The sequence below is a fragment of the Amblyomma americanum genome, chromosome 5, assembly GCF_052857255.1.
Source record: "Amblyomma americanum isolate KBUSLIRL-KWMA chromosome 5, ASM5285725v1, whole genome shotgun sequence".
Classification (NCBI taxonomy): Eukaryota; Metazoa; Arthropoda; class Arachnida; order Ixodida; family Ixodidae; genus Amblyomma; species Amblyomma americanum.
The window spans coordinates 26,760,680-26,782,934 of NC_135501.1; the positions used below are offsets into that span (position 1 = coordinate 26,760,680).

Below are 22,255 nucleotides of genomic sequence, written 5' to 3' on the forward strand. Positions count from 1 at the left end.
CTTATTTTTACATTGTACCAGCGAGGAGCTGCGATTAGCTGTGTTTTTGAATATTCTGGGCTGTAGGAGCTTAATGTATTTAACGCGAACCACAAAGGCGATATCGAACAGGTGACTTAAAAGAAATATGTTTGATAAGCTCGTGGTTGTAAGGAAAGCCAGTGTGTCCACGATGTGCTTCTTGGGCGAAGGATGGGCGGATGCTCGCATATTCACATATCATGCGAAAAAATGTCGAGGGGGGGGGGGGGGGGCGGCTGTTTAAATGGTGTATGTTGGAGGTGCGCCGGGCGAGCAAAATTGGGAAATCCGATTTTGCCTAAAAGAAATAGCGCAGTAACTGTCTCACATCTCGGTAGACACCTGAAACGCGCCGTGAGGGAAGGGATAAAAGAGGAAGTGAAAGAACAAAGGAAGAAAGAGGTGCTGTGGTGGAGGGCTCCGGAATAATTTCGGCCACCTGGTGGTCTTTACCGTGCACTGACATCACACACCACACAGGTGGTGACTGACAAGTCAGTTTTGGGACGTCGGAAACGTGTCTGTCTGTATAAAGCTGCGATACAGGACAGCTTCCTCCCTCAATAGTGTGCGTTAATGTAGAGGGCTCATGCGGCGGTCCTGCTGAAATGAAAATGAAAATTGGTTTTTGAGAAACGGAAATGGCGCAGTAATTTCCTCACATATGTCAGTGAACACCACAACCACGCCGTAAGGGAAGAGAAGAAGGTGGGAGTGAAAGAAGAAAGAGAGAACGAGGTGCCGTAGCGGAGGTCTCCGGAATAGTTTTGAACACCTGGGGGTCTTTAACGGGCACTGACATCGCACAGCGCACGGGCGCCTTTTGCGTTTCCTCTTTATCGAAACGCAGCCGCTGTGATCGGGTTCGAACCCGGGTACTCAGGCTCAGTAGACGAGCGCCTTAACCACTGAGCCACTGCGGAGGGTCAGGTCGAGCTGCGGCCCGTTAGTTTTCTGCGCAAAAGAAATTGCCAACAAACACGGCCTTCCGAGGTTCTCTCCGAAACTGCTGAATTTGGAGGGTTTGTAGATGCAAAACCCACGTACTTTCGCCTTAGGATGTCATCAAATGGACATACCCGATTTACATTAATTTTGAGTTCGTTTGATTTTGCGGCTCTTGTCGTAAAATGCTACCTATACACGGTTTGGCCACGGACAGTAAATTAAATTGGGTAAGGTGAAAAGATCTCGCATTGTGCACTTTATATTTTATATGGCAATGTCGCACAGATAAGCAATAGCCTAACAAAGTTGACTAAAGAACACCTATGTTCAGAACTGTTTATTTTTTTTTTGTCCTGGAGCCATCTGAACGGCTTCGGGCGGCTCCGAACTTGTTTGAACCGGAGCGAAATGTTGCTCCGGAGCCGAACCCGAAACTTATCCCGAACGCGAATCGAAACCAAAAAATTCCAGTTCAGCACCCTGCATAAAGGAAACAGCTTCATTTACAGTAAACCAGAGAAGGAATTTACTGCGCAGAGCGATATACGCACATATAGGCGGACATAGGCTGGATTCAGAATGTCAGCTACGACTCGATCGTGGCTGCTGCTTTGATGAGGAGCTCGACATAGTTGTCCACCTTGCGGTCCCTGGGGCCTAGAGGGACCAGCTTGGGCAAAGCCCTGCAGGCCGCAGATCCCTTCGGGTGATCGGTGCACACCAATTTCAATGTCTTGCCCATCACCCTGTCCATCAAACCCAGCAAGTACTCCTTTGCGCCGACACCTTCGCACGGCAGTAGGGCCTTGCCGACGCAGTCGACCATGTCTCCATAAGCACTGCGAGGGCAAGGTATGAAAGAACAGGGCGCTCCACCAGCTACAAGTTTAGATTATAGCTGCGAAGCTGAGCAATTCAACAGTTAACGATCATCAATTCAATTCACTAAAGATTTTTTATATTTTTACTGCGAAAACACTGCTACACTCACCAACACGGACCAGGAACCTTATCATCGTACATAGGTTGCCCGTAAGTACGATGTTGCTTCATTGTCCTGAAACCTGAGTTACTACCGTAGTTTATCCGAGTTAATCGAGTAGTAACTTGAGTAAGCTTGGGTAAATTCCGACGAGCGTCGATATTGTGCATTGGCTAGAAACCCTCGGGTAAGCTCCGGTACTAACTCGGGGAAGCTCGGGTAAGTTCGGAGAAGCTTCGCGCCAGCTGCGCGAGAGGTTGCTCTGGAAGACAAACATGGATCGCACAATCCCTACGGGTGGCTCTGACAGGAACAGCCACCTGCCAGTGCACTGGCACATCTCCTAACCGCTGCGCTAGCCACTAGGCTGGTGGTGGTGTGGAGACTCTCGGGGATCTATGAATGTTAAGTAGAGAACGACCAATTATGCATATATGGACATTAACCAACTAAAGATATCGCGTCATACACTTAAGGCGGAGCTTAAGTACCCCTCCAATTGTAGAATGTGCATCTGCTTTCGCGCGGCTGCTCGGTCTGACTACGTTAATCCCCTACAAATTTTAGACCGCAGCTCCTAGCTGCCGGTTCGTGGGTTCAGGCGCGTCGTCGTCGGACTAGTAACCGAGCGCAGAGGGAGGAAGGAGTGGGATCGGGTGCGATGGGATCGCGGGAGGCGCTCTCTCCCTCTGGCATGTCCCAGCGCGGGGCACCCGGTTCTCCACTCTCCGCGAGGCATTTGTAATAAGCAGGCTTGTCTACGCACTCCCATACTTAAAATTAGACAGTAGTTAAAAAGCCAAAGTAGAGTCTATGATTAGAACAGCATAAAAGGTAGCATTAGGGCTACCGAACTGTACCTCCACCGAAAGGTTTCTGGGCTTGGGAGTACACAACACATTAGACGAGCTTACAGAGGCACACTTAACAATGCAGAGAGGCCGGCTTTCCCGCACCAAAGCAGGAAGAACCATACTTGATCGTTTAGGACTAGGCATACAGTTGCCACCCCAAGATACCAAAACACAGATACCTAAACGCATGGCTAAGGTAATAAGAGTTAAGCCACTAGCTAAGAATATGCATCCTGCTCACCACGAGGGGAGGAGAAGGGCTAGGGCAAAAGCTCTACACAACGTATACAACCAAGATGAACATGCAGTATATGTAGATGCCGCAGAATATCCCCAGAAACAAGCGTTCGCACTAACGGCGGTGGATACGCAAGGTAGACTGATAGTCTCCGGCACTACCATAACGAAATCCTCGGAAACGGCAGAAGAGGCGACAATCGCCCTTGCTATCATTAACACAGAAGCTACTACCATACTCAGCGCCTCTAAATTTGCCATACGCAATTATGCGAGGGGCAGAATTTCTAAGGCAGCAATGAGCATATTGGGTCAAACCAAAGACTTAGACAGAATTATTGAATTGATATGGGTCCCGGCTCACTCGGGGAACCCTGGTAATGAAGCGGCACACATAACAGCTCGAGGATTCGTCAGCCGAGCAGAGACGCTGTCGTTGCTGAGAGTTTTTCGAAGGACGGCCTATCATCATTTCACGATATTACTAATCATTTTAAACTTGAAAGGAGGATATTCCCTCCTCCAGACAAAGCCTTTATTAAGGAGCAGGAGACCACTTGGAGGCGACTCCAGACGCGATCCTTCATGACGCCTTACCTGTTGTCAAAATTCTACCCCTGTGAATACGATCCTGCATGTACATTATGTGGTGATTTAGCCACTTATGATCATCTATTGTGCAATTGCAAAGAGGAGCCACCCCCGAAATCTCTAATACAGGTTCCTACTCTCGAGCAGTGGGAGGCCGTGTTGGTCAGCTCAGACTTGGGAGTTCAAACCCGGGTCTTTGAATGGGCTACCCAGGTCGCTGTCAGCCGTGGACTGATAGCCACCTAGCACGGATCGTCTGCATTCTGCCTTTTCTGACGAATTAAATGTTTTCCAATCCAATCTCCGCGAGGCGGCGCGCGTGGACAGACAGACGTTCGAAAACGTTAGATCTCTCCCGAGAATACAGAAGGAGAGGGAGGTAAATAAACGTGTGCTGCGGCGCCTCCTCTCTCTCTCTCTCTGAGCTCCACCACCCACTTGTAGAAGTTTCGGAGTTGACTATTACGCCTTTGAGCGGGCCGCATGCTTTTATGCGGTTGTTCAACGCCGCCGGACTAGCACCTAAGCGCCGTCGAGAACCTGCCGTTCACGCCGCCGCAGCAGACAGAGCTGCGCTCAGATTTCGTTTTAGGGAGGATAGTAAACGTTTTTTTTATATTTTATATTTTATTTTATTATCGATATATTTTTGTATCTGAAACCAATTCTTCATTTACGATAGCGGTCAGCTTATTAGTGGTGCTTGTCCCGCTCGCTAACGCTGCCAGATTGCACACCGATCCCGTGCGCGAAGACCATCTAACTCGATTAGGAGTACAGGCTGAAGATAGTTGCATGTGTGGTAGTTTTTGTGTACGTCGACGTACCAATAATTTCTTGGTCACATGTTCTTCGCACAGTTGTTAACGTGTTATCTCTACTTCTTCGCTAGTTCATATCTGCTAGTTAGGATATGCCCACTATGTTATCGACGCCTACCCCTAAGATATGTGTTACGACGTAAGTGGCAACTCTTGTGTACGTGGATGTATGCACTCTCTTGATCACCCCCGTAGCTCATTGCATAATGACCGGTTCACCTACCAGTTTCACTCTCACTCGTCCTTCCCCTCTGCCTTCCAAAGTGGCGTGTAGCCGGCAACAGACACCTTGCTCTGGCCTACCTCTCTGTGTTTCACCACATTACATCCTCTTTCTCTCTGTCTAGCATCAAGGTGGCAGCCCTTCAGAGGTTTAGCTTCTTTGTTGAATCTTCACGTAATCCTCCGTAACCTTACTGAAAAAAAAATGGATAACTAAAGATGCAAGGTTATAATTAGGGATGGGCAAATATTTTCTATTTTCAGCGTGAGTAGAATACTTTGTTGAGCCTTTTATTTCTGAATTTAATTAATAACTTCAATATTCGATTGTGCCTCTTATAAAAAAAATTTACACGATAATCGCGACTGACGGTGGTTTCCAGTGCAGCCCATCTTCTTTCAATCAGTGTGACGTGAGACGACGCAGAATTAAAGCCGAAGTTGTAATGAGAGCTCATTGTTTCTGCATTCATACTGTCGTGGCCGTGCCACTGGCCAGCAGCACCCGCGACTGGCATTGAAAGCTGTTAGAGGTCATGTCACACGGTGCAGCAGGACAGAGTGTATGTCCCGGAATAGTCAGACTCACGGTATCTGACTTTTCCGACCACGACCACCACTGACTCATACGGCCGCAGACGCGTTTTAGGAATCAAGCTTTTCACGTGGTGCCAGTTGTGCGGAGCTTCTCTCTCAAAAATCTACGGACAATGTTTACATCCCAGTAGTTGCAAAAGAACGGATTAGTGCTACGTAGAAGAGGACGATGAGCGACGGGCTGCTCGCGCTACGCCAGCTGCGAATAGACAAGGGAAGAGATAACGGGCAATTTTGATCGGCTGCCATCGCATTAGTGCGTGAGCACTAATACGTTGATTAATTCTCATGAGGACAAAAGGTACTCTCGCCTTTGCCTTTTTTTCCTTGTACACATAGCTCCTGCTTAGCGCGCTTCCCTTCCTCTTTGACGCCAACAGTCACTATACGCTGTGAAATTAGGTTTTTCTTATATTATATGGATCCTCGGCACCGTTTCTTTCCCTCGGGTTTCGGACTGAGAAATATTGATTGTTTATTAGGGTACTGATGCTCCAAATTTTCAATATATTCGTTGGATTTAATTTGAAGGTCACACTAACCATACTCCTTGTGTGCGTATAATAAGATAGTTTAATTTAGGACTCCCTACCGAACATACCCATGACTACACTTATGAGCTCGGCTCTACCGCATTTGCCATAGCATGCACAGTTAAGATCATGGGATTCCTGATATCTGAGCCATTATGTGGGAAAAACAATGTTCTGAAAATTTGTTCAGCTGCTGAAAAGAAACTAGGTTTTGCGACAATCATTAAACCTTACAACGTAATATACCAAATCCACAGCCCATTTTGCTTAAGTGTACCCAACCTTACAATATGCCCGCATCCATAGAGATTCCGTAGAAGGCGCTTCACTGATTTTATTGGGTTTAACGTCCTAAATTGACATGGGCTTTGAGCGACGGTGTAGCGCTTGGGTCTGAATAATTTCGACCGCCTGCGGTTATTTACCTTTCACTGACATTGCAGAATACACGGGCCTCTAGCATTTCTCCTCCATCGAAATGCGACCGCTGCGGTCGGTATCAAACCCGCGTTTTTCGGGTCAGTGCCGAGCATCATGGTAACCAACCGCGACGGATTTCGTAGATAGAGAATTTATAAAAATCATCATTCCGTGCAAAGAAGACCAACTCGATATAACTGCCGAGATATACAGTGTGTTTCAGGGAAGACCAAGTAATTCCCAACATAGGTTTCCTGGAGTAAAAATATGGCTTTTTGAGCACAGTATTACCAGTGCCGGAGGATATAAAAAAAATCCAGTGAGTCGTCTGAAGTGGTAAACTAATGAAGTAATTTTTAATAATTCACTTTTTAATAAGCAGAGTTAGGCGCCTAGCGGCAAGTAGAGATTTTTAGCTTCTAGTTACTCATAGCCGAATCAGTTTTAGAATTTATAAAATGCAATTCCCCTGGTGCTGTGGCTTAACAAAATTTTCTTTTTTGACTAGTTACGTGCAAAGGAAAGGTTGCTTTACCAGCAGGCTTTTCGAAAGGGCTTGCATTTTGGCACGATGTAGGCAGATTTTTCCGGGCCACAGCACCGAGGACAATGGCATTTTCTAAATTCTGAAAACTGTAAGCCTATTACTAACGAACGGCTACAAATGTATGATTGGAGCCAGTTTCCTAGCTGTTATAGTTAAAACGATTATTATCAGAAACTAGTGAACCAGCTTAATACTTAAGATAATTCGCCGACTCCATGTTTACCGCCAGCACTGGTAATATTATGTTGCAAAAGCCATATTTTACCGTTAAAATCCTATTTTTGAAAAATACTTGTCTACTCTGATACGTACAGTATAGTCCAGACTGTGTCACGAAGTTGTTGCGTCTGAATAATACGCCACCCCTAGCCGAATGTCCGCCCTTGACCGTGTAACTCTTGTTCGACCTTTTAAAAAGTGGCCTCGAATTCGATTGCTCCTTGTACTTTGTTCTCAGACAAGTAAAGCACCTAAGAAGAAGCAATTAACATCACAAAATTCTCGGAACTCACTCGTTAATTTATACCCTAATTCTTTCTCTTCGAGGACAGTAACGCAAAAGAATTCTTCACCAGCATTTGTGTTCCATTCCTGTGCTTTAAGTGAAATTTAAAAACTGAATTTCACTTAACTCCGCGGAATGCTTTGTAATATTACCTCTACATTTGCCGTCATTACTTTATCTCGCTCAAGTCTACACCAAAATTGTACTGTCATTCATACTTTTCTTTTTTTGTGTGGTTTACTTGCATGCGCCTGAGTTTCAAAGTGATCAAGTCATTATTCAGGCATCCCTGAACTAAGCATTTCCTAACAATGTGAACAGAATTTCGTTGCATAATCTGCCGTTATATAGGATATGGCGATTTATGTATTTTTGTTCATAAATTACAAGTTATAACTGTACCCTTTTCGTGTTCACAGTATTTGTAGAAAATAATGCTGAACGTTTTGAAGCTACATGTAGCACTATGGTTATGTACTTACATTTCGGTCTCGACAGGCTTATAAGAACTTTTTTTTCACGAGTTATAGGGTGTAGCTGTGTGCCGCGATCCCATGAGGCAAGCCTATCACCATACCAATAGCTGCTTAATGCCTTTGTAACGCCCTTATGGCACATTTTTCCTTCATTTCTTTTGATTGCATTTGTTCAAATATGTAGTAAGTACTTTTAAGGGGCAAATAATTCAGCCATTGCAACAAGTAAACAACAAGTACCATTGCAACAAATAAACGAATAATATATCCTGTGTACCACTGTTCGAAAAATTGTTGCTTTATATACTAAGCCGGGTCGGCGCAGAGGAAAACTAGCCCGCGTGCGCCACAGAAAGCAAGAGAACGGCAGAGAAAAAAAACTGAACAGGCGATCAGGTAATCTGTTGCGAGCAACGTGCTTAAGCAGAGGCGATTTTGCCTGAATGCTTTTATGATGAAATATTTGACGCTTTTCCAGTGTTATTGCTTCGCGTCAGATCATTCGGTATTTCCTTTTTCCTGGTTAAACGTACTTGCTTAATAATGCGTTCGTCTTAGATTGGGAGGCCGCCGTCGGCTGGTCACAATGTTGATTGCAATAAATGGCTAACCGGAGCGCTTGCCGCTGTCGTTTTGTTGCTGGGCGCAGTGAGCATGCCGAAATGGTTCTTGTTTCACTCTGGCCTCTGGCATCCTGGCTGGCTGGAATCCTGCAGCTCGGCCCGGAGAGCGGTAACTAATACCCGGGAGCGCTCTAAACAGGGACACGCATAGGCCTGCTGTTTTCGGCAGCGAAGATACACACATCCGCGAGCAAGCAGGGCCCTTAGAGTGTGAGCAACAGAAAGACCTCGGCGCAGCCGCGGCTCTCGATTGACCTTATCACTAACACCAGCGTCGCCAGACGGCGAGTGCTGATGGACGCTGCGGCTTCCCTGCTCGCGCCTCGCTATCCACGCTACTTCGGGCTCTTGGGTGATGCTATCGCACACGCGAGTGCCCCCAAAGGTTTATTCGCCTCGCTACTCCCTATCTTGTCTCTAGCTTGTGCCTTAAGCAATTCATCGCCCAAGCGAACTGTAGGAGGTTTCACTTCACTCTGGCATCCAGATTCATGAAATCCGGCGGAGAGTGCGTGATGAGACTCGAGCTCACTCGGAAGCGGCGGCGCCCGTTCTAAGAGACTGCTAAAACCTTCTCAAAGACATATCCTCGATCTCCCAATGGCTACGAGCGTCCCAGTGTGAGGGTGAGAGAGCGTTTGTACTCTGGATGTATGTGTGCGCCTGCCTTGGCGCGAAGACGCGGCGAGTCCAGAAGGACATTTAGCGCCGGAGGACAGCCCGTGCCGTAGTCTGCTTGCTTTGAGGAATGCGCTGCCGCGGTAGTGCAGAGGCTAAATACCACTCGAGCAACCACAACTACTCAGGTTGCACACGCCAGTCTTCGGGATGCCCACTTCCGTTGCCCTGTAATCGTTGTAGTGTCGCAGTTCGCGGTGAAAAAAAAATTCTCTTCTTTGTTTCTCTCCTGGGTGTGTGCACTGTTCTTGTACGATCTCTCTCGTCATTGTAGCCTCGCTCAGGTATTGATTTGCCCGTGTTGCACTATATTGGAGAACATTTTGCATGTGTGATCATAAGTGATTCCTAATTCCTTTTTATCGTGTCTGTGCTGAATAAATTTTGTTGCTCAGTGAACCATTGACTCCAACACATTCTCTGTATTTCCCACCGGCGAAAGCTACACTTGAAAAATGAATACATCTATTTGGAGTTAAAATGGAGTAAGCTGTCATTTCGCGCTCACCGTTTTATAAAAGGGAGAGGACAGCTTATGTTTTTTTGTTCTTTCTGTTTAGTTTGTAGGCACCGAATGCACATCTCTCTTTGACTCACTTTCGTTGATTCCGGCTATGGTTGTCGCGCAGATTCGAGCGCAAATCCTCTGAGATCGAGGCAGCTGCCCCCACACGCTCTAAGGGGCGGTTCCGTACACCAGCAGTGCGTTTTGGACTGACGGATGCGAAAGCAGCCAGTTCAGCAGCTCAAATACTTATATAAACGCTTCCAAAGAACAAAGTTAGGCGTGATAAGTGCCAAAAATCAGCTCCACCACAGGGTGGTAGGCAGCCGCTTCGATGTATAGTCGGCTTAACTCTGCGGATAGTGAACTGAAGTCGATCCGACGTCCTCCATGCCTTCTTTAAGGCGGGGGATGCACCTTTCGATCGATTAACCGAACTGTCGTTGGGACATCGCAAAACGGCCTGTGCTCACCAGCAGTTGTAGGGGATGAGCTGCTTGGAGGGAGCCTTGATCACGGCCTTTTGCAGGGTTCCCTTGAGGTCCTGAAGGCAGGCATGAATTTTCGTGCCAGCGGTGTTCATGCATTTGGCGGCCCGGTGGTACCCTAAGCGCAACAAAGAGCGAACATGGACGCAACGAACAATAATGGTTAAAAGAAGACGGAGGCCATCCCGCTCGTTCCTTTCTCTCAATTTCTGGGCAAGCAGGATGCCGCCATGCGCACAATGCAAGCAGGAGCTAGCATTGCCTCTCTTCGGTGTCTTTGAACAATTAGGCAATTAGTTAGGTACTGATTGTGCTTTCAAAAAGAAACGGCCCATCGACAGGGACCAAAAAGAAAACTGGTGAAGTCCTGTCTCTTTAATGCGATGGCGTTAAGCGCCCCGTGCCGCCGAAAAGCCGGTGTCGTCGGCGGCGTCGGCCTTGAGCGAAAAATTTCAGAAGCTTTAATAAATAAAGCTGAGCAGGAAATTGCTCTAGTTGGGGAATCAAACCACGGCCTCCGGAGTGCGAGACGAGCACGCTAACCACCCCGCCACGCCAGCTTTTTTTTGTCTTTATTGCCTGTTTTGACAGTTTACAACGGATCACAAACATGTTCTGCGCTCCACTCTGAAACATCAAGAGCGGACATGTGTTTAACTCACATGAGAAAATCAAAACTGTTTCAGAGAACACAACTCTCCCATCAACTCTATAACCTCCTCTCCAAAACATAGCTCCTTGTACACTTCACGCGGCTTAAATATGTTTTCTTTGAAGTAATGTAGGACAGACCGCACATCTTCCTGGCAGTGTGGTACAGCCATCCTGCTTCGCCAAATGCTGCGCAGGCCAAGAAGGAAAATTACATGGTATTTATAAAGATCCGGCTCAACGTCCAGGAATCGTATCCCATTCGGCGTCAAGGGTAAGTCTTTATTGTACGCTCGAGCACACCCCAAAAGAGCAGGACATCCCAGCAATCAATAAACACGTGTTCTATTGACTCTGGTTAGTGACACAAAAGGCAGTCAACACCCAATGGGAAAATTAATCCCATCTCATTCATCCATGTTTTAACCGGCAACGTACCAGTGTGCATCTTGAAGAAAAATTGGCACTGGCTTAGCTCAACTATGCCAGGATATACGTAGCGAAAGTTGACATAGCATGGTTAGCCTTGGTTAATCTTGATTGTAAGTCGAGAATATTCTGGTTGTTTAGCTATGTTGTTGTCGCATTAAAGACGACACGACTGGGGTGTTTGTGGCGCACGCAAGCTCTCTTTCAATCCTCCGACATGTCATCAGGCATGCGACGCAGCTGGCGAAGCGATCGGAGGAGAGCGCAACGACGAGGTACGTGGTGTGACGTCATACCAAACGGCGGCGGCGGCGAGCCGCGCGATGTGACGTCTTGCCAGATGGCGCGGCGAGCGTGCGAAACACAGTGACCGTCTCACATATCTTGATGGACACCCGAACCGCGCCGTAAAGAAAGGTAAGAAGGAGGGAGGAAAAGAAGAAAGAGAAAACAGAAAATTGAAAGTTGCATTTTGAGGAAAGGCGCGGCGCAGCGCGGCAGGCGAACACCTGTGGCTCGGTGCTACAAATGGCGCATGCGCAGTTGTGACTTGAGAGCGAGAAAGAGAGAGAGAGAGAGAGAAATATTCGCGGCAAGGCCCCCGTTGTGACTTCATTTGCCTCCTCTGAGCACGGCCACGGTGAAATCGCGAGTTCGCGGCCAGTAAAGCTTTTGCTTTAAAACGTCTTCACACCCGCTGGAACCACGCCACGCCAGCTCGCCACGGCTCGCCAGCTCGATCGTTCGGAATGAACAAATGCGCGACTAGTGAATACGGTGTTGTCTTGGAATGGTGCATTCCTTCACATATGAGCGGTTCCGGCGTCCACCTAAATATGCGTACAGGCGTCATTTCCCTTCCTTAAAACAAAATTTATATGCATTTTCCTTGCTTTAAAACGCGGTTCAGGTGTCCAGCAAGATATGGTTCCTTTCCTTAAATTTTCCAGGCAAGGCGTCGCGCCGAACGGACGATGGCGTTCCGTGAATCCCTTGGCAACGCTGCTAGACGCTGGCGCGTCCTGCTCTTAAAGCCGAAGCAGCGTCCTCCAATTTTTTGTCCCTGTGGCTATGCTGTTTTTTTACAGTGAAACCTGTTGACGCTTCCATTTAGCCATAGAGCACTGAATTTTACCCTCTTATCTACAAAATCAGCTTTAATCCTTTGGTTACTTCGTGACATAATTCAGTTCAGCTTAATTTATTGATTTGAAATAATGAATGTAAATAATTGAATTCAATTTATTTCAATTCAATTAAATTTTCTACCTGCCAACCTAGGCGACACATGGCCAGAACAGGTTTGGTCGTTCACATTAGTGCGGCTAGGCTTTCCCTTTCGGCTAATGTTGTAGATTCTACCCCCAAATGCAGGGCTAAATGTCTAAATCAAGCCCATAACAGCTCTCTCTGATCATTGCGCGTAGCCGCTGAGCTTAGAGCTACGAATTTTATTCTTCAGATTGTGCCAATGGGTCAATTCTGCGTTTTTCTAATCCCATTACTTTGGAGAACTAGAGAAATTCTCCAGACTAGACCACGCATCTCCCACCAGGTTCGCTTCGGCTAGGACACAGAGCATTTCATAAAAATCTTGGTCACTTTCAGGTACGACGCTGCTACATGTAACATTGAGTCTTCAGATTTTCGCCCACAGCCGACGGCAATGGTCACATCATCAGCAGCTGCAAATGTACTGCAAAAGCTCCGTATACCAAGATTGCAAACTCCGCAGAATAGCACTACCACGCACGCCTAAAAAAATTCAGGGAGAAAACACCGCGACCACTGGTGCACCATGATTGCATCCGTCTACTGCATCCCACGAACAGATCAAAACACACCTTTGTACGCATCCGAACCAGCAGTGCAGACGCCGTCCAACGTTTCTTGCAATGAGTCCAAGGCCATCAGCGCCGCGATGTGTGGGGCACCCTCCAAACAGTTATTCACGAACTGATGCGTGCAAACGACCTGCTTCTTCTCTTGTCTGATAACAGAGAAAAACAGGCAACAAAGTAAGTTGTTGGGTGGGACTTTCAACACGTATCTTATATGTCAAACAATTTACATGCAATTATATGTTTTATTAAAAGACAGCACCGAGTTTTGTGCGAAAGTAGGCCCGTGTTATGATACTCTATCCGCTTGCTCTGCTCTCGGAAAGGGGAGCACATGAAAGAACACCATAACAACCATTAGTCTATAGTGTTCCCTCAATAGCTGTAATCTATTCTCTTACCTCTTATGTCTTCAAAAGAAGTACTGCAAATGTTTTTCCTGGGCCCAAAGAATAATAAACACGAATGATCTAACAAACCTTATGTTTAGAACGAAGATCACCGTTTTCTGGCCTGGAAGGTTTTTGAAGAATGTGATGAATATGTAGAGCTGAGCCAGTTAAAGCAAAGAAAAATCATCTATGTGCTGCATAGGAACTTAGAGTTTACTTCAAATATCATGAGGTCAATCAATGTTTATCTCCAACTTGGAGAGACAAGGCGCGGTGAACGTTCCAGTGTTCATACCACAGGTGGCGTCCGTAGCTTGCAGAGAATGGCAGAACATAGGCCGAGGCGACACGTACGGAAGAACGTCTGCGTTCTTACCTTCTGTGGTTCGATGTGGGAGGCAAGGAGACGGTGGGTATAATTTTAGGGGCAGGAAATATGCCGCAAGAAGAAACTGCAGAGCTCAGTGGCAGCTGTGGCCACTTTCAGCGAAGCAGTCCATAGTAAGCGGGCGCCGAAACGAAACCGGTGGCTCTTCAGGAACTGCATTTTAACTAGCAGTCGTCACACTAAGTCTGTGGTACAATTGATTTGTGTATTAAAATTCCCGCGACGTAATTCGTTCACGACCTAAAATAGTTTATTCGATAGAAATGCAGGCTTCTTTTAGTAGCATTGCGGAGAAAGCGCAGCACTGTAATATTATCAGAGCGAACATACGGCAACGTAGGTACACCTTTCATAAATATAATACCATTTGGTTTATTTGCAGAAACTGCCATCTAAAATGCCACTGGTAATACTTGTTGTTATCGCCGCTCAGGAAGGCACCATCTATTTTTTTTTTATAAACGCGGCGTTTTGCAGCGATGAAGCAGTGATAGCGAAGAAGTGGAGCATCCGTGTTGCTTGCAAACGGACAATGTTTTAATTGTAGTGCTGAGCGATTCTACTTCATATAGAAAAGTTAGTATCGATGAAATTGAAAAATCTGGCCTCAGTTGTGTCCTGATGTCGGAAACTATACCCTACTACGCACTTTCTCATAAGAAGAGTAACTAACCACCTTGGTGTAGTACTTGGACTCCGCCTTCTATATGAAAAACCATTCAACCGCTAGCTTTTAGTCCCCAGTGGCTGCAGAGCAACTGACCAAAGCGGCGGTCAGACCTGTGACGCAGCGGAGGGTGTTGAGAATGTCTTCTTCGGGCAGGTCGGTATTAAAAACTGAACCTGCAACGCTTAACGCTACAATCTTACCTACTGAGGCTAGCCTAGTGAAAACCGCCGTGACGCGATACTTGTTTAGAAGTGTAATTTAATTTAGCTCTTAATCTGCCTTTATTTCTTTACTGTGCTGTATATGCATGTTATTTGTACCCAATGTATTATTTGTAATTATGTTATTTACTGTTCGTTTTCTAAAACAGCGTATTTGTTTATGCATATTTTTGCGTTGCCACATCATATCACTTTTATATGATGTTTGCCTTTTTTTACCATTTATTTTTCGTCTACTGATTCACGGTTCCTTTTTTTGTTCACGGGCCCTGTGTTGCTTTACGTATTTTGTTTATCTCCTAATTATGAGGTCCGCTGACAGTTTTTCGCATCAAGACACCCTTATGCGGTGTAAAATTGCATTCCCTTTTCATGTATACGATTTCTGGAACGAATCTCAAATATCAAGTGCTGTTCCAGAAACTAGCGGGTATTCGATTGGATGCTATACGGATCAGTGAACTTAGAAGTGCAGATGAAGCGTATACACTGTTAAGGGGCGGTCACAGTTCCGTGCTATCGTGGTTTAGCGGGCCTGCGAGAGATAGTGTGGGATTCTTGATCTATATTAAAATGGCCGGAAACGTAGAGTTCTTTAGCATTAACAAGAGGGAAGAGGTCGATAGCGTAATAATTAATAAGAGAAACAAATGGAAAGTTGAACAGACCTACCCCGCTACATGTAATGATGACGAACTGGTCGAAAGCTTCTATGAATAAGGGGAATCGGCAATAACAGAGTGAAAACGCAGTACGGAGTCCGGAGGGAAGGTACGCATGAAGTAGGCAGACAACCAGGCAGTGGCGGACGACACAGCGTCAATGACCAGAAGCGGGAAGCGCGGCTATAATACCCCTGTCACACGGGCATTTCGAGGGCCCTCGAACCGATAGTCTATCGACTCAAAGGCGATCGAGCGCTGCTACACGGGCAGTTTCAATGGCGATCGAGTCAATAGCCTATCTAGTCAACGGAGCAGCACGGAACTCCATCGAGATTTCGAGGGCCTTCGAGCGCTGCCCAAGGCTGCTAGCGTTGCTTCGAGCGGCGCCAAGCGCACTTTTGTACACGACACATTCACGTACAAAAACATGAACATACATTATTCGCATAAAATTTAATGCAAGCAGTCTGTAAAATTGTTCTAAAATTATATTAGACTGATTTTAAGCGCATTAATTTTGCTTTGGAGTCTTTGCGTTGCTTGCGTATTAACGTTGACAACATGGCGGCGCCCTGCCCGCCCGCTTCACAGCGATAACAGCTTCGTCGCCAATCCCTCAAAGCAATATCGTGTTCTAAGCTGTTGTATTCGCCTTCGATTTGCCCATTCTTACCGTCGCATAAATTTTCAAGAGACAAATAGCTCTTGTTTTTCAGATATCATAGCGATTTCCCAGGTCTTAAGCCTGACGAAGCAGCGCTCCGACGCAGTTGGACTGGCTTGGTTTTGGGTCGTCTTCTATTAGAGTGGCTACAGCAGTGTCTGCACATGTCCGTCGCGTAAGTGCAATTAAAAGGGTTTTGAACGACTTTCGCGTATGCGTGTATTTCAGCATTTAGTATACATTTATCAAATATTTTCGTTATTTTTGCAAAATCCAATGTAGCGATTGTGGCGCCACACATCCGTGGCGTAAGACACGAGAACCATTTCAATGGCCATTGAGATTTGCCGTGTAGCAGTGACGAGTTCGATGGCGATTGAGAATCTCGAAGACCCTCGACTCGAGGGTGATTGAAACTGGCCGTGTGACAGGGGTATTATTCAAGTTCGCTTGCAGAGATAGCCCGCGGATCTTGAATACCTTCTTCCAAGAAAAGGAGAACAAGAAGTGAATTTCAAAGAGCCTAAATAGTAACACTAAATTTCGTGTGCGTGTTCTGGAAACTACACAATATAGAGGCGCTCGGTAATGTGAGGTGGAGTAACCATACATAGAGAGTTCTCGCGTTGGGCTAGGTTCGTTGAGGACAGGAGGAAACAAGAAAGACGCACATCATTTAATTAGCGGTAAGAGTAAAAGTAAAGGATATAGCTGCCAACGTCGAGAAAGTCGATAGTATTAACGAGAGCGTGGCAGTTATCGTAATCAGGCTTAATAAGAGGTGCAAACTCATGATGGTACATCCAGCCATGATGACCAAATCTTCAAAAGCTTCTATGAAGGCGTGCGATCGGCAGTGAGATTAGCAAAAACACTGTATGCTATACTGATCGGCAAAACAGCTAAACGTGCGAGTTGGTGGACATACTGAAAGGCAAACAGCGCAAATTCGATGACCGGAGCAGGAGAGACACAGGATGAGCGCTGTGTGCTCATGGGTGATTTCAATCCCAATGTAGAAAAGAAGCAGGCTTGAGAGCAGGCAGTGGCCATCTATGGCGTAGGGCTCCAGGAATAGCAGGCGGGGAGTTGTTAGTAGATGTCGCATCGAAAAACGAGACACCAGGCAATGGACGTGGAAAAGCACATATGGCGAGACTCATTATGAAATAGATTTCATAACGTGCACTCACACTGACATCGTGAAGGATGTGGACGTCTTTGAAAAAGTGCGTCACTCATTTGGCGCAATTAATTCGCTCACCTACGAATCAAAGTTAGGAGCTCCGGCGAAGCAGTGATTTTCAAGGCTGTTGTACGGCTGTATAACGCTAAGCTCCTTAACGAAAAGTGGACGTGGATGGCGATGCGAGTTTGATTCTGCGTTCTCTTCTTTTAGCAGACCTAGATAACCCTGCGCCGCGAATTCACGGTTAAATTTTAGCGCGCTGAGTCTGTTTCTAAACCGTGAGGTCGTATTCAATACATGGTTGTAACTTATGCGTAATGTCGTGTTTTTACACTACAACACTACTGCAGGTGCACCTGGATGTAATGACATTGACAAAGCCCCGCGATTTTTCATTTAATGAAGGGTTTCGGCGCGAAACTTTCCTTTGAGGACACTGCCGAACGGAAACTGAAATAAGAATCAAATTTAAGCGAAACCGCTTTGAAAACGTTTGCAGTGGATCTGCGGCACTTGAACTCATTAACGGGGAGAAGCGTTTCGCGATCGCGTTGATAGCACGACTGCTGCTCCAGTCGCTCCGCCGTCTACCGCCGCTACGAGTCAGGTGGGTAGAGCGTGGCAGGCGAAGCCACCGTGGCCGGGCTGCCGCTAGATCGCATGCGCAGGCACCTACTTCCATCCGAACGTTCCTGCTCTTTGTCTGCCCGTTGCCCCAAGAAACGACCTTGCCTCGTTGCGTCGCCTGTGCTCTCCGCAGTCCCCACTCCCGAGCAACCACGCGACGACGATGGACGTCGCCTTCCCCCCCCTTTTTTTGTTGCTGTGAGCTATTATATATCTCTGCTTCTAAGCATGAACTGGAGCAGTGCCACGTATTGTGATGTTCGAAGCGAAAGCACCGGAGTCTGCTGCGTTTGTCACCTAGATGCGCCGACAGCGCTGGAGCACTGCGCGTTGTGACGCCTGACGTTCCTCTCTTAGCAGTTCGTGTTCTATCGTCATGAAATTTTGGCGTGGTTCTGCAAAATTTCAACCTACTCAGCACTAGGTAACAGATTGTCGTTGTAGGGAGTTCGTTTTATCAAGCTGAGCCACCGCAACACATTCGCTGCATGAAGTTCTCAACTATACGCGCTTCAATTGAGGTGGCGTTGGGGAATTGAAACGACCAATATCGAGGAATTCGCTACATAAAGATTCGTTGCACCGCCGTGCAACTGTGTAACCCCACCAACCTTCTTACGTCAAAAACAAAAAAAAATGTCCTGGATAACATCAGGAAGCAATTCTTAACATATTTTTACCAACCAATTTCTCCTGCAAATCCCCGAGCGCTCCTTGTGTTCCGCACTGAAAATACTGAGCCTCGCAAAGGAAATTTAGTATTTTACTTTCTTACTCTGCACTTGGCGCCTATATTTTATAGGCCATTTAATCCCTGTTGGTTTGAGCATTGTATCTATAATTGTATTGAGATTTATCAAAGCTCCTATTTATTCACGCTTCCAACCCGACTACCTTTAGGGTGAATGCGTGATTCTCGCTAAAAAAAAGGACTTGTCATTACGTGCTACGCCCTGTTCAGGACACAGGCATACATCCACAATACCCACATTTGCTGCAGTGTTGATGGGCCATCGAGGCGGCCCGTTCGAAGCGGCTGACGCGGTGCCCGCGTATTAAACTCACGCGCATTTGTCCTGGAACCCCTGGCGGGAGGCGGCGATCTGGGCAGTGCTGCCGAAGGGAATGTAGTCGTCGCCACACTGGCGCAGAGTCTCAAACTTGCATCCGGCTTTCAGCGGAGCCCGGCACTCACCTGCGGCAAGAACAACCGATCAAAGCACGCGCATAAAAACGTTGGGCAAGGGCTCCTAAGACGGGAGTGTTTTTCTCAGAGACTTGTCAATGGCCAAGTTGGCATTCCTTCAAGGCAAAAGAAGGCGCTGGTGCATTGTGCAGCAGCGCTTGACGGGGAGAGGAATGAAAGCATGGGCTGAAATCAATCTCTATAGTTATAAAAGCGCCTGACAAAAAAAGAAAAGAATTTAAACGTGTTACCAGCGTTTTCTTCCCTCCCTTTATGTTCTGAAACAGCCCTCTGCTAACTTTTTGGTGGGATGTTTTCTGAATTTGTGTAATTAATTTTGTGCGCAGAAATAAGTGAGCTGCCGTTATAAAAGCCATGTATTCGGATTTATTCCCTGCTAATCCGCAGTTGACTGGCAGAAAGTTGGGGCCAGTAGTATTCAATCTCTATAATAACAATTCAGAACACATAATAACCTGGCATACTTTGTTGTTTGCGCCGATGGTACCGTTCTTTTTTAGTCTAGCCAAGTTAAAAAACTTAAAGGTGTGCCGATGAGGCACATAAAAGAACTTTGAAAATGTGGCTAACTCAATTTGTCAGAGAAAAAAAAACAAAAAAAAAACAAATTATTTTCATCGCTACAGAAACACATAAACTGTATTCTGGATTGCTATTTTGGTAGAAATAAAACACTTTCCATGAAAAAAGTAAGCCATCAGGCCACTGTAACGTTATACCCGCCTGTACATTAACACCACCTCTTTTCACTGCTGAGAGCGGGCCTTACAAATGCTAACCCTTTATTAAAACGTTGTCAACACTCTAGCTAAGCTCGCGCATGCGCATATCTGTAAATTGTGGCACGATCTGTGAGATGTACCATCGTGAGCACGCTTAACACGAACGCTAGAATGCGTGTCTTCCACGGACATTAGCGACACTGGCTATCGGCCGCTGGGCTTGAGACACTATTAGAGTGGAAGCATGGCACGAGCTTGCTTCAACCGCCGCAAACACAACATGCAGCATGGTGTGGGACTCGGCGCCCAGCGCTCAGCGGCTGTAATATCAACGCAGGATGCGCAATCGAGCTTTCATGTTAAGCGTGCAGACGGCGGTATACATTGAAAAGTCATACTGTAGCAGAACTTTGTTACCGAAAGAGCATTTTGACAAAAATTGTAAAGCCCTTAAACACGTGATGAGTTCCTTGGGTGAGGGAAATAAATCATGTCCCTATTTTTTTCGATAAATAGGGGCGCTCGCAAAAGCTTTGTTTATGCGCGAGCTTCACGCAGTGGCAATTTGCACGTGGAAAACGTGGAGCCTAACACCAGGAACACTTTTTATTCTAAATACTGCAGCACCGGTGGGGTTATGACATAAGTAGGGGAACAAATCCCGTCCATACATAGTAACTCAGTACAGCAACAAAAACATTCACAATAGTCAATTGCGCACAACAAACAAAGCGTACCAGAATTAGTTTCAACTGTCTGCAAGCACAGAGAGAAACTTGTTTAACGCAAGGAAGGGAGTAGTTCCTTATACTGAAACAATAAATACAAAAAGGCATTTACAAATATAAAAACGCAGTTTTCGAGGTAATTATGCCTTTAATTGCCTTGAGCGTAAAGAGAGGGCAGAATGAATAGAATGTGTCGACTGAAAACGTGAAAGAACAATATGCTACTCGTCAGCTCAAGCGCAAAACGGTACACAGATGACAGTAAGATTTCGCGAAAAAGACGGCAAAAGGTAAATATAAAAGCAACCTCTTAAATTCAATTTTAGGAATTTTTGCTGCAATTATAGTTACTGGCTCTACGATTTTGATTTTGTCACAACTATATCCGATTATTTAATACAATATTTAGTTCTTTGACAAGACAATGAACGGGGAATACGAATGTAGTTTGAGAAGAGGCTATCGAGGGAACCTAAATGGAAGGTGCGTGTGCACCGAAGTGAATTGATCCTGCGTGACATGGAAACGTGCCTGCGCCTCTTGTCATGTTCATCAGCTTAACTGCCTTTCTAACTCTTAAGAGCGTGGATTTCGCTTAAATTTGGAAGAGAGATGCAACCACGCCAAACAAGCATGCAAAATAACATTTATTTGCATCTTGGTCAAGACAAACCTTTGGATTGACCTGGTCATTGCTTCTTACTGCTATGCTAAACGCTCTCTCATCTCTCTGCATTAAAATGCGCAGTCTCTTCGGATGAGAGATTCGAAAGGCACTCCTCAGTGCGGTACACCGGGTTTTCTCGCGAACTTTCTCTGGTAGGGCTTCACACGATTGCGAAATGAGTGGCGACCTAACTGCCAGTTATCCTAAGTTGATTCACCAGCCATAATTGCCACGTTAAGCGCGGAGGTTCGTTAAACGTTTTCTGCTTTCAGCCTACTTCGCATTAACCCTGACGCTGCCAAGGAGACTCACCTGTGAGGGACACCGCTAGCAACAAGAAACCGACGGCGCTTGTGGGCATCATCGTGGCAGGCCGCTGTCCAGATCCGACTGCCCGGCTATCACATATCTGGCTCCTTTTAATAGACTCTCGGTACCGTCTTCATGAAAGGAATCCAACGAACAGTAAACATATTCTCAAAAGCAAAAATAAGCAACGAGTGAAAGTGCGCCAACCGTCACCTTGGAAGCGCACAAGGCCCGCAATTAGTATGCAGGAACAGCGCTTCGCTTTGCCGCCTGCAGAGCGACAAAAAGAGACGGCGTTTGGCAGCACACGCAGAACGGTCGTGACTCAGGGTGTCTTTACGGGAGTGTGTATTTGCGATAATTGTTTATTTCTTTTTCCTAATTAGCATTCGCTCCTTTTTCATACCCCTATTTGTGCATTTGCCAACACCTCTATACTCCTAACATAACATGCCTCCGGTTGGGCTATATTAGCGTTAACACCAACTCGTCAGCATGCATTATAGTTGTTCTGGAAATGAGTTGTTATGAAAAACTTTTGCCGCTTTCTGCTACGCTGACCTTCACTTGGAATCCATTCCGTTGCTCTTAACGGCGAGCATCATGTTGCCATTCCATTACATACCCTGCCCAAGCCGATTTCTTCATTTTGAATTCGACTTTGATGTCATTTACCCGCGTTTGTTCCCTCACCCACTCTGCCGTTTCCGGTCTCTTAATGTGACACCCATCTTTTATTTTTTCCATAGCTCGCTGAGTTCTCCTTAACTTAATATGAACTCTTTTCGTTAGCCTCCACATTCCTGCCCCTAGGTGAGTACCGGTAAGATAGAGCTG

At 46.2% G+C, this 22,255-nt stretch overlaps 1 protein-coding gene across 1 annotated transcript; it reads right to left on the reverse strand.

The window, feature by feature from the left end:
* Positions 1 to 248: 248 nt before the first annotated feature.
* Positions 249 to 21,667, reverse strand: LOC144134611 (uncharacterized). The gene is made up of 5 exons (XM_077667492.1): positions 21,422 to 21,667; positions 18,851 to 18,980; positions 12,973 to 13,118; positions 10,034 to 10,166; positions 249 to 1,808 (listed from the first exon to the last, which is right to left on the reverse strand). The coding sequence occupies exons 1-5, from the start codon at positions 21,471 to 21,473 to the stop codon at positions 1,556 to 1,558; spliced, it is 714 nt and encodes a 237-aa protein (XP_077523618.1). The 5' UTR covers positions 21,474 to 21,667; the 3' UTR covers positions 249 to 1,555.
* Between the last annotated feature and the right edge of the window lie 588 nt (positions 21,668 to 22,255).

What these genes read in the sequence shown, in the direction of transcription:
- LOC144134611 (XM_077667492.1), bottom strand. Translation starts at nt 21,473, where the DNA reads ATGATGCCCACAAGCGCCGTCGGTTTCTTGTTGCTAGCGGTGTCCCTC. An exon ending in GCTAGCGGTGTCCCTCACAG is followed by an intron (nt 18,981 to 21,421) that starts GTGAGTCTCCTT and finishes TTCTTGCCGCAG; the next exon opens with GTGAGTGCCGGGCTCCGCTG. An exon ending in CTCATCCCCTACAACTGCTG is followed by an intron (nt 1,809 to 10,033) that starts GTGAGCACAGGC and finishes TTGCCCTCGCAG; the next exon opens with TGCTTATGGAGACATGGTCG.